General features: G+C 38.0%; 1 protein-coding gene across 2 annotated transcripts in view; it reads left to right on the forward strand.

Annotated features, from left to right (window-relative positions):
* Positions 1–17,336, forward strand: part of MYOF (myoferlin) — a 72,587-nt gene that overhangs the window by 1,044 nt on the left and 54,207 nt on the right. For both annotated transcript variants that reach the window (XM_076338768.1, XM_076338769.1), the window contains exons 2-3: positions 5,180–5,235; positions 6,131–6,222. In XM_076338768.1, coding sequence (XP_076194883.1) covers positions 5,180–5,235; positions 6,131–6,222 — 148 coding nt within the window. The remainder of the gene's footprint in view (positions 1–5,179; positions 5,236–6,130; positions 6,223–17,336) is intronic.

Genomic DNA, 17,336 nt, shown 5'->3' on the forward strand with positions numbered 1-17,336 from the left:
TGCACTGAAATGGAAATGGTATTTCCTAAACTATGAAAAATCATTGCAGGGGTTTGTCACCTTTAGAAACCAAATCTGAAACCATGACATTTTGCTGGAGGCTGGAAAAGGACAAGGCAGTGCATGTCCAGTATCTTAACTTCCAAAATAAAAAGTTTTCGGATACTTTATTTCAATATCAGAAAGATTCAATTTCCTTTCTTTTCCTCCTCTTTTTCAAGTTTGTTTTTTTACCCCCCTGTGTGTTAGGGCAAGTGGCTGAGTCTGTCTCAGTAGCTTTTGGAACTTCCTAATTTTAAAATATTTTATTTGCCCTGCAAAAAGTGCTGTTACTGGTGTACTGTAGTTTCTGTGGTTTGTTCCATTTGTTTCTGCTGCTTATGCATTCATATTTTCTTTTCAGTTTCTTGTCTTTCTCTTTGCTTTCCTGTCACAGTTTTGCCTTTCTGTTAGCTCTGTTCCTGCAGTTTCATAATCCAGAGTTGGTTTATGCCTTTGCTTCTTTATGCCTTAAGTGTCCGTTTAATTCCTCCTTGTAATCTTTTGCTCCTACTGTGTGCTCTAATGCAATTAAGTTTTACCTAGTAAATGTAAGTTACAGATTTTTTTTTTTTTCTCCTGCATTGCTGGATTTGTTTCTCAGGCCTTCAGTTATCCAAACACAGAAATTGGGCAACAGGCGTTCAAGGAATGAGTTTATGTTTATCCTTTATGTGCTATAACTGGGATTTTTAATGTTCACAAACATGCTTAACCATTGTCTTAAATACAACTATATAATTGTGACAGTTTTTTAGTAGGATATTTAATTTCTCATTATACCTGCCACTTCTTTTTATGTGGTTTTACTACTTACCAACAGTCTGATTTTTTGCTTTCTGTCCAGAGTGATTCAAGGGGGCCAGAAAATACCAGGCTTTTGTCAGCTATTGAGCAGGTCTGATTTAGTTTGTAAGTGCAGTACCTGGTGGCCCGGTGCAAGGGCGTAGGGATCATACTTGAAATATGAAAAACTTCTGGCTGTTTATGTTTATAGGTGTTTTTTATATACAGCCTGTTCCCCCTCACGCTGTTAGTGTGTAGAGATAGGAAACCAGTCTTATTTTGGGGAAGGTGTATGTCAAAGGGCAGCAGTCTTTAACAGTAGTACATACCCACCGTAGCTCCTGGGGGACATAAAAAACACAGTTGGGAGTTTGTTTTCCAGACTGGGAAAAACTCCGGCATTTGCGGGACTTTGGCCATAGCCCTGCAGTACATTTTCATGTTCTTGTTTGACTCTGGAGTATTCTTGGAGAAGTCTTAGAGAACAGCACTCATTTGACAGAAAATAGCTGTGGAAGTTGATGTTTCATTAAACAGTGTTTTGTTCGTTAGCCTTTTCAAACTTTAACTTACGTAGCCTTTGCTGATGTCAGGTTCAGTAATTTTAAGATTTCAATGAAAATACACAGTATCTCTCAGGATTAGACCTTTACGGCTCTGCTGTGAAGAAAAAAGCCATGATCCTACAACAATTAGTATGTAAGTGACTCTGCAAACACTGTATATGTTAACACACACGTTACTGTAGTTTCATCTATGTATAGAATAGACTTCATCAGATTTGTATAACTAAGCTAGTTATAGACTATACAGTCAGTACAATTAATACAGTGACAGGTACATATTAGGAGGAAATAGGCAGCTGTTTGTGTTGTGATGGCTTATTTACAATAGAGGGGTTTTGTGCAAGCATTTGACTTTTTTTTACACATTTGTGTTCAGTCCAGTGGGATGGAACTTTTATTTACTTTAAGAACAACTCACTGTTCAAAGAGAACTACACCCTGAGAGTAAACGAGTATTGCTGTCTGGAACTGGGTGCTGTTAATGCAGAATTCTAAGTTCATCATCACTCTACGTGAGACAAATTATTAGTCAAATTAATATGAAAAACTGTTGTCATTTGCTGAAGTGACACTAAGTGGTAATGATTAAACCAGCACAATTCTTTTGGTTTGTCAGATATACCAAACTGGAGAAAAACGTGTCAGATTCTTGTCTTTGGGTGTAAAAATTGACATAATTCCTTATATGTGCAGTCAATACTAGGACATATTTAGTGCTTTGATCATTCCTTTTGACTGCCTCATTCAGCTTTATGCATTAAAAACTGATGTGAAATGGCATTCAGTTTGATTGGGCCAATTTGAATAAAATTTCTTTTTCCATTTGTGCTTAATCTAAGAGCTTTCCAGCAGGCCTGCAGTAGTACATAGCTATATATAGTTTATATTTCAGTGTGTAAAAGAAAAGAGTATTAGAGTGTAATTATTCACTAAATTTATGTTTTCTGTTTTGCAGAGAATTAAATTACCCTAACTAATTTCCTGGGTTTTGGAGGTCTGCCTGTTTGATCCCGCAGTTGCTACCACCATGCAATCTTAATTCTTCATTCACAAAAGTTTTATGGAAAACTTAGTGAACTGAAATGTGATTCTCTTTTGAATCTTAGACTTAAGACCATTCTAAAAGATAATGTTTGCTTCTGCTATTCCCCACCTGCTGAAATTGATAAAAATACTAGTTATAATAGAAGAAAAAAATTAAGATGTAAGCATTGGTTGTTTTGCAGTACTGTAATTATCTTTCTAATGATGGAACAGTTATTATTTAAACAGCTCATCTTGAATGAATTTTTTTGAACACTGTCATCTCATTGACTATCACTAAGTTCTTATTACATTCATTTCCAATTGAGAATATTAAACAATGTGGTAGTATCTATCAAGATAAAGCCTCTATCAAGATAAAGCAAATAATTATTTCTTCTACAATACCAAGGTTATTGTAGTTCGTTGTTAAAGAAACAAATATATAGAGTGTCCTACCTGTATCCATTATCATTTCTTACTCTTATTTCTTGGTAGGGCCAAACTAAAAATGATGACTGCCCTATCTTACAGTTTATCCTGATGTGGTTTACAGTCTTGACTACTGTAGCTGGATTCATTACCAGTAGAGGAAGGCTGCCTGAGGACCTGAAACTTATGTGAGCTTCTGGAATAACTGGGCAGTCCATCTTACCCTGCTCGGCAAAGATTATTTTTGGTGGAAGAAGAAAGGTCTTTGCCAACAGTTTAAAAAAAACAAAACAAAAAACCCCCTGTGCATTAAAAGAATAAAAAGTGTAATAAAAAGAAAGTAAAGTGAAGAAAATACATGAAAAATACATGCTTGAGGAATGTGAATGCTACACTCAGACTGACTAAAATTACAACTAAAACCCAATGTAAGCTGTGTTTCCCAGTGTTTTTCATCCAACTTTCACACAAATGCATAACACACAAAGTTTTTTTCTTAGTATAATCTAGAATATGCATATTGTCAGTAGAATCATAAATCTTACTCTTGTTTTTATGAAAATAGTCCAGAGTGGAAAATTTTAGTCCTTGTCAAGAATTGTCTTGACTGTTGTTCAAGCCAGGGCTTTCCTTACCTTACAGAGTTACATTTGAGCTTAGGCAGGGATCATAGGACACTTATCCATTAGTTCCATCAGGGTCAGGTCTGTGATTCACTACCTCCTTTACAAACAGCTGCAACTGTTCCTTTTTTCACCAGCACTGAGAACATCTTTTCCCTGACTCCCAGCTCCTATTTGTAAGGGGACTTGGAGTACCAGTGCCAAACCCCAGATATTCTGGGATATTCAGTTCTGAAAATGCTTTGTCTCCTATTAGATAACATGAAGTTGAATTTCTCGTACTAGCATGTTAACTAGTTCTTTGTTCTGCAAGATGCGAGCCTACAGCATGGTATGTTATGAATGCTCTTTCCTTTGTGGTACGATGTGAGTCAATATCCTGTATAAATTGTAGACAATTCCTGTTACATAAATGTGAGTCAGTTCTCGCAATTTGCAGTATGGGCTGACTTTTCTTATTTCAGTACATCCCACTCTCACCCAATAAAAAAAGCCACCACAGTCTACTGCTTGAATAGTGGGTATATGAACTTGCCCATGTGGCATATCTTTACTCCTGCTTTCCAGGCCTTTGCAACGTTTTCCTGGCAAAGTATAGCCATAACTCGCGAATAATAGAAATGCTATTACCTTTACTGTAGTCCTTAAATACAAGGAGTGTCTGAAACTTAGCCTTCTTGTGGTGCTGAGCATTTTATAGATCAGCAGTTAGTTTACTGGCCGTACTTAAATATACTCATTTGTTACCACTAATATATGCAATTTCTGTTTAGAGAGCTGTGCGTTTGCCAGTGAGTGTTGTGTCAATACTTGTTCTCCATTGGAGCTGTATACGTATAGTGCAACCAAAAAGTAAAAATAAAGCCATGGCATGTTACTTGCTTTGAACCTGTTGTAAGAACAGAATTTTGTTTCCCTTTTTAATAGGTGAGGGGGGCCTGCAAAGGGCCTCTGCAACACTTGAGTTGTATTATTCCTCTCAGGAGAAGGAATTTGAATTGAAATGCCACACTATATATAATTTACCCCACGCTCCTATGACTTGTAGGTTGACCAAATGCAAATTTTACCATGAAGTATGGAAAATTTGTAATTTTTAGGCTACCGTAAATGTCAGTGAAGTGATCTGCATAACCTCTGGAAACCATTTTTTCAGGAAGGACTCCATTTCCTCTTATATGCATGTGTATTTCTGCTAATAGCTGTTCATTTAAAGCAGAAAGTGCTGACGCTGTAAGCATATCTTCTTAAGATTTTTTTTTTCCAAGTGATTTTATTTCAGAGCTAAACACTTACAAGTATTTTGTAAATCGGATATGGTAAATGTGTAACACATTTTCTTTACTACTGAAGTTCATCACTTTGAGGTTACTGTTTAGTTTGATGTCTCCAAGTCTTTTAGTCTGTCTTCTTTCATCATTACTGAAGTTGCAGTCAAGGGTTATAAAAGGTTGAGAAACCTAAACATTAATTTTGCTTTTTGGGAATACCTCTAGGTATGCTTAAACAAAACAGAAGAAAAAGCTTCAACTACTAAAATTGCCCAGGGGACTTTTTGATTGTAAAATGTGCAGCTACTGGAAGAGGCAAAAGGAATTGGAATGTTTGGTTTAAAGCTCAAGCTTTCTTTTGAAAAGTGAAAGGAAAGATTGTGATATTTGTGTAGCGCTTTAGCAAAAACAGATCATGACACTTTGTTTGTATTTGCAGATGAAAAAAAGAAAACAAAGAAAATTGACAGTGAACTTAATCCTGTTTGGAATGAGGTAACTTTTTTTAATCAATTCTTGGTCTTTTTTAAGAAAAAACGTTTGTAAAATTGGTAAGTCAATTTCTACAGTTGTGAATATTGCTTAGAAACAGGAACTAGTGATATGTGTTCTTTCAAGGTATTAGTAAATGCAGGTGAATGGATTCATCTTGCGCCATGTATTACAATTCATTAAGTAATGTTTTTATGTAAAAGTAGATGGATATCTGGTGAGTTTGTGGCCTGGTTTTGTTCCCTCTTACTTTGGACCAAATGATATTCAGCCATTGCTTAGCCACATGTATGGGAACATAATTGGATCCTTTATTGTATACAAGGAAAAAACCCTACAGAATTAGAATGAATCATGTGTTGAAGTGCCTCAGGGTTTATTTGTAGGACTGGTCCAGTTTTGCATCTTCAGTAATGTTTTTCTTGGGGAAAATGTTTTCTTAGTAGTGTTTTTTCACAACCAGAAATGAAAGTTAAAGATTATTCTTACATTTTGTAATCAGGAATACAAAGAAAGGGAACCTACGAATATTTGTCTAAATTCAACAGCAACTGACTTCAACCAGTATTGCAGGGGAATAGTATCAGATCTTATGAATGATAAGAAAATACTTATGTTAGTGTGAGAAAGTGGAGCTGCAAAAGAGGTTATGGCTCAGTATTAAACAGTTCAGTTCTTTTTCTGTTATTGTTACTAGTAACTAGCAAATCAAGAATGTGCTATGAGCATGTTCCCAGATTTTTAACTTTGCTTTTGCAAATGTAAGCTGGTCTGGTCTGTCTCTCACTAAATGCAAAATTTATTTCTGAATAATTTTGTTGTATACGCTACTCTGCTGTTAATTAATTTACAAATAACTTGTAATTATAATTTGGTTTTGCTCCATTTTTTTGTTCAGATTCTTGAATTTGACTTAAAAGGAATTGCTCTGGATAATTCATCTTCCCTGACAATTATTGTGAAGGATTTCGAAACAATTGGACAAAACAAGTATGTTCTTTTTTTTTTCTGGTATTAAACACAACTTTCAATACAGAAGTCCAGGGAAGAAAATGGAACTGATGGTTGCTGGAGAGAAATGATGGATGCAATTAGATGGTTTCTGATGTAATACCTACTTGTAGCCTATAAGCCAGTAGGCTTTCCATCCCTTACCAGTTGGATTGTTACTCTGAAGCAAAGTGTCAGCTTTCTTTTTATACTTAATTTTAGACATGCTGAAGCTAAATTCAAGGAACATTTTAGACATTTAAGGCAGAATTTGGGTAAAATTTAGATCCCTTCACCTGTTACTGTCACTTGAAAACCACAGCTGCCATATTTCAGTTGGTGCGTACTTGTAATAACGGTCCTTGTGTAACTAGATTTATGCCACTACAGATACCTCATGCAGGTTGTCATCTTGTAGAATGGTGCAGGGCAGTACCCAAGACTACTATACATAATAAATGTCCAGAAAGTAGTTCTGAAGAGCTCTTAATTGGCATTTTCAGAACACAGCTAACACAAACCACCAAAAATTACAAAATGCAGTTAAAGCTCTTAACCATCTTTAAAAATCTCCCCGAGAGGCTATATTTTACGTCACTTATTTAAGTCTTGCCTAGGAAGAGGGTAAGCCTAAGTTCAATTTCCTATCTTGTCTGGAGGGATTGAAGTCCTAGACTCATCTCCTGGGACACTGACTTAGTCATCAGGATAAATATGTTGCATAAAATACAAAAACTGTCTTGGGAATGGAATCTTGGTTTCTGGTTTTTTGAGTGTCTCCTAGCTAGTGGGGTCTATGAAATGTCATGTTCCTACTGTACTCTTCCTGGGCCAATGAATCATGAGTTCTCTGCATGGTTATTAGAAAGCTTGAACTTGAAAACAGAAGTAACTTCACCAAGATCAGATTGCAGAACTCTTTTTTGACAGATGTGAGAGTAAATTCTCTCGCACTGAGTAGGGAAATGAATCCATCTCCAATTGTTGGCTGAGTGTTATAAGCCTCAGGCTCGTTGCATATATGGAAGATTGGCAATGCTGTTGCTACCTCCTCTTCTGGTTATATTTTAAAAACATTGTTTAAAAATGGATTGAGGATTTTTTTCTTTGGTTGGTGGTTTGAGGTTGTTTGTTTTGTTTTGTTGGGTTTTTTAAAAGAAGATATGTAGTTTGATATTAAGAGAGCCTTCTGTGGAAAGTAAATTGAATAATCTCAGCAGAGGGAGAAAATGGATATCTAGCTTCCCATTCCTTAGAGGAGGAGCCTAGACTGTTATAAAAATGGGGTGGGAGGCCACTGAGAATTGCCTTTTCTGACATTGATTTCTTGGAAAGGAAAGGCAGAGACTCCTACTATCAGCAAAGAATTTAGAGTTTAGGTCTTCAGCAGATAGAAATACCTATTTTCATGATGCCCCTAACATGCAGGAATTTAAGGCTCTTCCCCTCCTGCCCCATTTCTGTTTTGGTTAGTGCCGTTAGTGCATGTCAATAGGCTTGAATCCTACTCTAAAAGTCTAAACTCTACCAGTGCAGTATGTACAGCACCTATATACCTAAAACTGGGTTCTGCATTTTTCAGACATCTAAAAATCAAGTATCATGGGATCTAAGGCTGCAGATCTTTTTGTATGGTCCTTTTTTTTTTTTTTCATCTGTGAGAGGCTAAAGGAAAGTTTCATTCGCGCAGTTATTTGTTGAGTCCTCAGTGCTCAGACAAAAACTTCTTCATGTAGTAGTAAGACAGTTTTAATTTTGACAAAATCAGGTTTTGTTATTAATTTTAGAGAACTGAAGATAAACAAACAGTAGCTATATCTACGTGTGCCTGGAAGAATATCGCACAAAACACAAATAGATTTCCTTCAACTAAAAAATGAAAAATATATCTATTTTTTCTACACATGAAGTAATTACAGCAGAAAAGATGCACAGAGTGTATGATTTTCTGGAAATGATTTTTTTTCTTAGTTTAATCTTGCTGTTGAAGACACTGAGAAAGGAGCCACCTTGAATGAGGCTTCTATCTTTGTATGAAAGGAGATGACATCATAAAAAGTTTTAGAGTACTAAAATGCTGTCAGGTGTCCATGTTGGCATTTAAACATTTTTTGTAGGTTTATACTCTTACAGAATAGGAACGTGTAATAAGTAAACATGTAAGTAATTAAAGTGTCTTGTTCAACTAACTTTTAAGAGTAATCTTTGTATTTTTCAAACTTTCTTTTTTTGATAAGAATAGATTTGTTCCTGTGAATTGAGTTGATAGGACCTTTTGACTGTGGCCATTGAAAAAAATTGTTGCCGTGAAGAATTAAAATGGTATATACAGGAACACTAGAATTCAATTAATTCACATTCTATTAAAAAGCATAATATATAAACTTCAGTAAAGTTGGAGGGTACTTTTTGTCATTTTGACCTGGACTTTGAGGTTCCTGCTGTATTTGTGATGAAACAAATACATAATGCAGACTCTAAAAGTTTTATGTGGTTCTGAACATAAAATGATAGAGATTTAAAAAAAAAACTTATCTGGAGTTTTGCAGGATTTAAGCTTTAATTTAGTATCAGAATTGGAGGTGTACAGGATACCTTAAAGCAATGCATGCAGATCATTTCAATGAAGAAGACATAAATTACCGGTTGAAATTGTTAGCAACCTCATGTGTTCTGCTTGCCATTTGTTTTATGACTCGTCACACAGAAATAAACCTGGTCCCTAAAATCAATTGCAGGAAAAGGGTAAGGTCTTGGGTCACGGCAAGCTAATCATAGAATCATAGAATCATTGAGGTTGGAAAAGACCTCTAAGATCATCGAGTCCAACCGTCAACCCAACACCACCATGCCCACTAAACCATGTCCCTAAGCGCCTCATCTACACGTCTTTTAAATACCTCCAGGGATGGGGACTCCACCACTTCCCTGGGCAGCCTGTTCCAATGTTTCACCACTCTTTCAGTAAAGAAATTTTTCCTTACATCCAATCTAAACCTCCCCTGGCACAACTTGAGGCCATTTCCTCTCGTCCTATCGCTTGTTACTTCGGAGAAAAGACCAACACCCACCTCGCTACAACCTCCTTTCAGGGAGTTGTAGAGAGCGATGAGGTCTCCCCTCAGCCTCCTTTTCTCCAGGCTGAACAACCCCAGTTCCCTCAGCCGCTCCTCATAAGACTTGTTCTCCAGACCCCTCACCAGCCTCGTTGCCCTTCTCTGGACACGCTCCAGCACCTCAACGTCCTTCTTGTAGTGAGGGGCCCAAAACTGAACACAGTATTCGAGGTGCGGCCTCACCAGTGCCGAGTACAGGGGCACGATCACTTCCCTACTCCTGCTGGCCACACTATTTCTGATACAGGCCAGGATGCCATTGGCCTTCTTGGCCGCCTGGGCACACTGCCGGCTCAGAAAGCTTTTCTTTTAGATAACCTACAGCAGGGATAGAGTGTATTATTTTGTGTTGAAACATGCTTGTACTCAAAGCTCTGGCAAAGCCTAGTCCTTTCTTAACACACGTAACAAGATAAAGCTTCAACAATGTGTTTAATCTTTAGCTATCCCATAGTGGTTAAGATCTTCTGCCTATCTCTGCTTAAATCATAGGATTTTTGTCTAAAAAGGTAAATATATACATTTGGAGAAGCATCAGATTTTTTTTTTAAAAATCTGTGCAGAAAAAAGAACAGCTTATCCCAAATGAGATGCCAGTTCCCTACTTCTTTGTATAAAGTCCTAGAATTTAAACAGGGATCTATTTCTCTGTTTGCTGTGCTCTCGTACTCTCTTTTCTGTCAATGCCAAGTAGTGTTGGCTGTTGCTCTTTTGAAAGGGAGTATGATAGCACATCATCTTCTTTCCTTTTTTTTTGTGGCAAATTTGGGTATTTTATGACACTGAACTAGGTATACATTCATATTTATTGATAGTAGCCCACTTCCATTGTTAGCTTTTCTTTACTACTATCTGCCTCCTCCCAATATGTGAATTCAGGTTTTCACAATACTCCATCAGCTCTGTCGTAAAATCACTGTGAGTCAAGCCGATGCTCTCAGATCTCTCATTCTTGAGATTCCTGTAGGTCAGTAAATCAGGAATATATTGCATGCCTCTAACTTCAGGGAAATCCCAGAAATCACAGAACTTGATATAGGAAAGCTTGCCAGTAATCAGAATTTTGTAATGGATTTTATAACGTATCGAAAAATAGATTTCTCAATAAGAAGCATGGCCAGCAGGTCGAGGGAGGTGATTCTGCCACTCTCCTCTGCTCTGGTGAGACCCCACCTGGAGTACTGTGTCCAGCTCTGGAGCCCTCAGCATAAGAAAGACACGGACCTGTTGGAGCGGGTCCAGGAGAGGGCCACAAAAATTATCAAGGGGATGGAACACCTTTCCTGTGAAGAAAGGCTGAGAGAGTTGGGGTTGTTCAGCCTAGAGAAGAGAAGGCTTCGGGGAGACCTTCTTGCAGCCTATCAGTACTTAAAGGGGGCTTATAAGAAAAATGGGGACAAACTTTTTAGCAGGGCCTGTTGTGACAGGACAAGGAGTAATGGTTTTAAACTAAAGGGGGGTAGACTGAGACTAGGTATAAGGAAGAAATTATTTACGCTGAGGGTGGTGAAACACTGGAATAGGTTGCCCAGAGAGGTGGTGGATGCCCCATCCCTGGAAACATTCAAGGTCAGGTTGGACGGGGCTCTGAGCAACCTGACCTAGTTGAAGATGTCCCTGCCCACAGCAGGGGGGTTGGACTAGATGACCTTTAGAGGTCCCTTCCAGCCCAAACTATTCTATGATTCTATGATTCTATAAAATAAAGGAAGGTGCTTATCTGAAGCCCCTAAAATGTCTCACTCTGTACGTGGGTTCAAAGTTAAGCAGGCATGTGGGGTTTTTTTTCCTAATCATATTTGTAAGTATGGACTCATATTTGTAGTGCTTAACTCGCAGCTTGTGCAAATGCCTGTTTGTTTTGCTTGGGTTTATACACTGGAAGTTGTCCACCACTTATTCTGTGTACAATTTAAAAAGTAAACCAGTAAGATTCTTTGAGAAAGTGACTTCCATGTATGGAGCTGTGCAAAAATATACATAGTCCATACCAAAGACAGAGCAACACCTTCAAAGTAATGCTCTTTGAAAATAAATCCTCAATAACTGCCACATATTTACAGTGTGTGATGTGTTTGGAAGGGCTATTGGCAGGGAAATAGGATAAGAGGGTGAGAAGTGGGAAACACATGAGCGGGCTTCCTGACTGTAACAAGATAATAGGAAATGTCATCTTGGATTTCTTTTAAAGACACAAAGCACTGTAACAGCAGAAGAGCTTTGGTATTAATGAACATTCACATTTAGACAAAGGAGCATATGAAAGAGGGAATGTGGAATAACTTTCCCACGTATTACTTGCATGTATGCATAACCTGTATTTCTATAGAGCTGCTGATTCTATTTACTGAGTTTGAGAGAGATTTAGGGCTACCATATCATAGTTTTGCCATTCTTTCACAGTATCCTCTTTTAATACTTAAGAAGAAGTCTGTGGTTAGATACATGCCTGCAGTGCTGCAGCATTCCAAAAAGGTGCTCGGTGGAAGCACCGAGTGTGCAAATGACACTCCCTTGCTTTGTCTGCATGCTAGTTCAGGATTGGAAAGATGATGCCTACCTAAGGTCTTTACTACTGAGAGCTATTATAATGACAGTTTAAAAAAAGGGGGGGGTGGGGGAGTGAGGGCTGGACAATATTGTATTAATTTTTACATGTCAATTTGATGTGGTTAACTGAACTGAAGTCTTTCAGAGGTAAAGGCCCATTATTTCAGAAATGCAGTGTTTGCCATGTGCATTTGACATTATTCATGAGTAGACCCATTAACTTGGGAGGTATATCTGGTGTTTAAGCTAAGTGGGATTTGAGTCTAAATCAATAATCTTTCCTTTAGAGGTTCATGTTTTTATATATTTTACTTTAAAGTCTAGATTGAATTGGGATTTAGCTTTTGAGTGTAAAGGGTACATCTAGGGGACTGTGTCACCTGAGAAAGCACTGAGAAGAAACTACACCATGTCTTTGGCTTTATTTTCTTTCTTCTGGAGGAAAATAAGCAGTGGGGATTGCTATTGTTATATTCAAGGTAGAGGCAACTTTTGCTCAAACGTTCTGCCACCATTCTTTGCTGCAGTGTAGGCTAGAAGCAGAACAATGTGTTTCTCAACCCAACTCCCTCTCTCTGGCTGCTCACTCACAAAGCTCCTAGCCAATACACACTCTGCTAATTCCATGCAGTGTTACTCCTGACTAGTTCTGGGCACCTGGTCGGTTGCTGCACCTACGAGGTGACTACAGAACCCGTACTCGCCTCTAAAACAACACAGCAGAAGATTGCAGTATAACCCATGATTTGTTACAGTGCCTAGAAATGTGTAAAGCTGTTCATTCAGCTCATTCTTATACTGATGCAGGAGGAGGAGCACAGTGGATGTTACTCTGTTTTTACACTGTGCCAAAACATTGAGCTTGTTGCTTTGGCGTGTTTCTGTAAATCAAGCCTGAAAGAACATTTGAATATTTTTCCGTTTCTTTTTTCCTGGAGATAGAATTTACTGCTTCATTTACAGGATCACTAAACTTTTGCAGATAGATTAAATGAGTGCTCTTCATGGTAAAAAGGCACAGTCATTGGAAAAGATAAATAAAGCAAACCACACTGACATGTATGCAGACAGACCATCATAGGAACAAACTAGAGAGGGCTCATATGATCCACGCTTAGCTAGATTTTCCAGCATAAAGATGTTTGGAAAGAGAACACATCTGTTTTCTATTATGTCTAATACTGTTAGTAGAAAGATTTCAAACTCTCAGAACACAAATATTTATGCAGTTAAAAAACAAACCAAAACCCCCCAGTAACTTCAGTTGTCCCTGTGAAGTTAAGAAAAAAAATGTTAACAGGAAGTTACAGTCGTGTCTGAATGAAGTGATTTTCATTCTATTTGAAAATTAGTTGGGATTATGTGTTTCCTCATGTTCTTTGCGTAGTTAGTAACCTAGCGACACAGAGGAAAAACAGATTGGGCACACCCTTTTCTCAAGCAGAAAAATGCAGCCACAAATGAACAGTGCAGCAAATTATTTAATCATGTTTAAGTATGTTCCATAGTTAAATAATTTCTAGATTGTTTGAATCCTCCTACAGCTGTGCCCTTTTGTGTGGATTCTTTTCCACGTCAGTGTGGCTGTGCATAGTTGCGGGTTTTCCTTGCATACATTGTATGCAAGATCCAGCCTGGTTAAGATTCAGTTTTGGGGTTTTCTGCCTTGTACAAAATAGTATCCATGCTTTGTTTCTTTTTTTAAAGTTTGTTCTTGCAAAAAGTATTATCAAATAACTAAAGAAGATAAAAATAGTTGGTTTGCTCCTAATAAAATTTTTAAAACGCAGCATGAATAACAGAAGGTGGGTGTTGGATCTTGTAGCATAGAATCTGTAATGGAACGTATACACTGAGAAAGAAAGGTTGAGTGTAGCAATTATAACTGCAGTGTGGGATCAAGTTTGCTGATGAGCATAAGCAATAGAAACCTCTGTCAAAATAGGCCCTTAAAAATAAGTCAAAAGAATTTAAATGCTTGACTCTCAGGGGACTAAAATCACTGGGCTTCCAGTAGAAATAGCATGTAAGCAGCTGGAGGACATGATATGCTAAAGAATTTAGTATGAATGGCTACCTTCAAACAGAGGAGGAGTAATAAAATGGTTGGTACTGTGAGTGAGCATTTCCTGATCCAGGCATGGGTGTGAAGTTTCACTTCTCTTGGTTATTTGGGCAGCTAACAGGAAGTGCTAACCACAGCACTAACGGATTAATTAGCTTTGGCACAAATGCAACACTGTGTTTAATAGTTGGTCATCAGTAATTCATTGCTTTCGTGCTGATAAACTAAGTATTTCCCTTTGATTACTGGGGGGAAAGTATCATAGGCCTAGTACTGATAAGGTGTATTTGAAGTGGTTTAAAATCTGCTTCTAAATGTGGACTTTGCATTTATCTTCGGTGTCTTATCCAGTGGTAGACCAGAATGTTTAAACTGCTTGTGGCAGGACAGGTTTTTTGCTTTACTTCTACAAAGCTGGAAGAAAAGTTTGAGACCTGGCTGACTGAGCACTATACATATGCAAGTCTTAGGGATGGCCAGAAAGGTACTTAAGCAGAGTTAAGAAGCAATACTCATTTGCTGTCTACTGCCAAAACAGCTGATGAACAAAAGGTCAGAGGATGTATTGAGCTATTCTGAAAACTGAAACTATCCCACTTGATGGTGTCAAGATACCAGTGTGATCTGGAATTAAACAGGCAAATGTTGTCTGCCTAGCAAGAGGAAGAAAGCTGAAATAACTCCAGCAAAGAGCAGTGTCCTTTGAGGATGAATAGGTGACAGAAAGTCGTTTTGGCTCTGCTGTCACCTTGAAAGTCATGACTTCAGAGGGAGATTGCATGCAATCCTGCCTGAAGGTAAAAAGTCTTCAGAATTCAGAGGAACACAGCAACTTCACAGTAGTCCTGCAGAGAAGTGGGTGTCTAGTTACATATCAGAAGCGAGTACAGTAGCAGACCTTGCAGCAAAGCATTAAACAGCAATGAACTGTTAATGGATGTGGTGTCACAACAACAGCTGCTGCTATCTGACTTAGCTGACTTGGTCTTACCCGACTTAGCCCAAAGGTTAGAGACCTGAGAGAAGCATCTCAGGAAAAAGACTTTCTCCAAGACCTATACAAGTGACAAAGATGAGACCTAGTGATGACCTTGAGGCATTCCTTGTTACTTTTGAAAATATTACTTCAGCTGTTGAGTAGCTGTATGATCAAAACCAGACTGGACATGGTCCTGGGCAACCTGTTCTAGCTGACTCTGCTTGAGCAGAGGGGTTGGACTTAGATGATCTTGAGTGGTCCCTTCCAACCTCATCAGTTCTGTGGTTCTGCTAAGGGAGGGGTGAAACATCCCAAATCCAGTGAACAGGACCACTTCGGGGAAGGCAAAAGATTAACTGCCTAAAGCTTAGAATTTGGCTAAAGCTTAGAAGTAGGCTAAGGTAGCGTATAGGCTAAATATTAGATTTCTCACTCTGGCTAGAGTGGAAAAAGACTGGACACCATTGTTGCCCAACCTGTTAGAGGAGGGGGAAACAAAGGACTTTAGAGGCAACTAGTAGCAAGCAAGTAGTCTATGTAGCTGACTCCCTCTTCAGTCTTCTGAAGGTGATAAGAATTTTAAAAACAATTACTATGTATTTATATGTGTGCACAGTTATCATTTGCACAGGACAGATGAGGATGTAGAAATGGAAATTTACACTGGAAAATTTCAAAAGCACTACTGTTGAACAGCTGTTCTTGAGTTAATGTCACCAGATAGGAGGGTGTGGTTGCTGAAACAGTCATCCAGATGGTTTGAGACTGGGTGACTTCTGAACTGAGGTTCTTTTTGGAGTTAATGTAAGACACTCCAGCTTATATCAAATCAAAATAGCAAATCTACAAAATTGCACAGGAAAAGATTTTCTTTGCTTTAGAATCAGATTTGGACTAGCTGTTTTTGAGTAGTCTTGTTATTTTTTTCCCTTCTATGGTACCTCAAACTAGGTATGTTTCTCTGTTATTCCCAAATGGGAAGGCATAGTCACGGTTGAAGGATTTGGGGGAAATAAGAATATTTGGAATTGCAAGTTTTTATTGATTAATTTTGCATTGAAGGAAGAAGGGTGACAAGAAGTTGGTTTCTTTCAGTAGCCAGCTGCGTAAATGAAATTCAAGTGTTTGTTCATTCCAACTGTAGGAATAGTTTCCCATTTGCTTATATTATACTTGCTTTCAAACCTATTAACATGTTAGAAGGCTATGTAGTAAAGAGAAAAATGCATTAAGCTACACAGTATTTTTCTCTCTTAACTGCTTTGGGATTTGCAGTCTTAATGGAATGAACCTTTTCTGCTTTTCTTTGACTGTTGAATAGTATCATGTCTGTCTGCATGACACCTGCTCTTTATATAGAAAAGTTTGGTCAAATATAGAGGAAGATGTTCTCTTTGGTGTGTAATGTCAAACTTACTGGACTTCTATATAACACCAATTTTTGGAATGTTGAAGCCACAGGGGAAAAAATAAAGCCTCTTTCTGTTTGAGAGAGACCATCTGCTGTTTTTTCCTGAGCTAGGTAGACATTACTGTTTAGTGACAAGATTTGCTACATTAAATCATAAGCAATGTCAAATAATACTACAGTTGGAGGGATCAATAAGACCACTGCATGTATGTCTGATGTTCCAAATCTAGGTCTGTCTTGTGGGTTGAATGCAATTTTGATTGCATAACAGGAGAAATTGCTTCTTAAGCTTCCTAAAGTTGAGAAATGCGTGGAGTCAGTGTTTCAGCTAACGTCCAGCTTAGTGCAACAATTTGTAAAAAGTGAAAATGTACCTAGGGTTAATCTAATGCTCACTGAAATAACTAGGTGTATTTCCATAGTTTTTTAAAGTACACTGGATAAAGACTACAATACTGAATTGAGGAGTCTGATCAGTAGAGGGAGGAGAGGCAGGTGTTAGAAATGGCATCAGAGTTTCAGTTATGGTCATCTGAAAGTTTAGAACAGCTTCATGCATTTCCTCTGCAGCATGGCCTGATCTTAAACTGCTTTTCACATCTAGCCCATCCACTGTGTGTGATGAATATGTGAGGCATAGCTGGAATATTACTGTGCTCTGGCAATTTGGGGGGCAGAAGTGAAAGGTTTGAGTAGTGAGTCAAAACTGTCAAAAAGGCAACTGGGTTTGGAGGAGTGAGATGAACTGGGAAAGCAGTTGACTGAGGAGGTGACAGCACCAAAGTAATTCTAACAGGTCATTCAAACAGAAAGTGTAGTTATTTTTTGTGCACAGCTAAACAAAAGTTGCAATGTGTAATACCTGGAACGTATATTTGCAGGAAATTTATGTTTTATACTTACCTATCCTAATGTACTTTGCAAAAAGTAAATTATGTTCTCATGACATAGCACCTGAGAGTACCTATAATAATGCTCTTGCTCCATGTTAAA

This window comes from Aptenodytes patagonicus, chromosome 5 (genome assembly GCF_965638725.1).
Source record: "Aptenodytes patagonicus chromosome 5, bAptPat1.pri.cur, whole genome shotgun sequence".
NCBI lineage: Eukaryota > Metazoa > Chordata > Aves > Sphenisciformes > Spheniscidae > Aptenodytes > Aptenodytes patagonicus.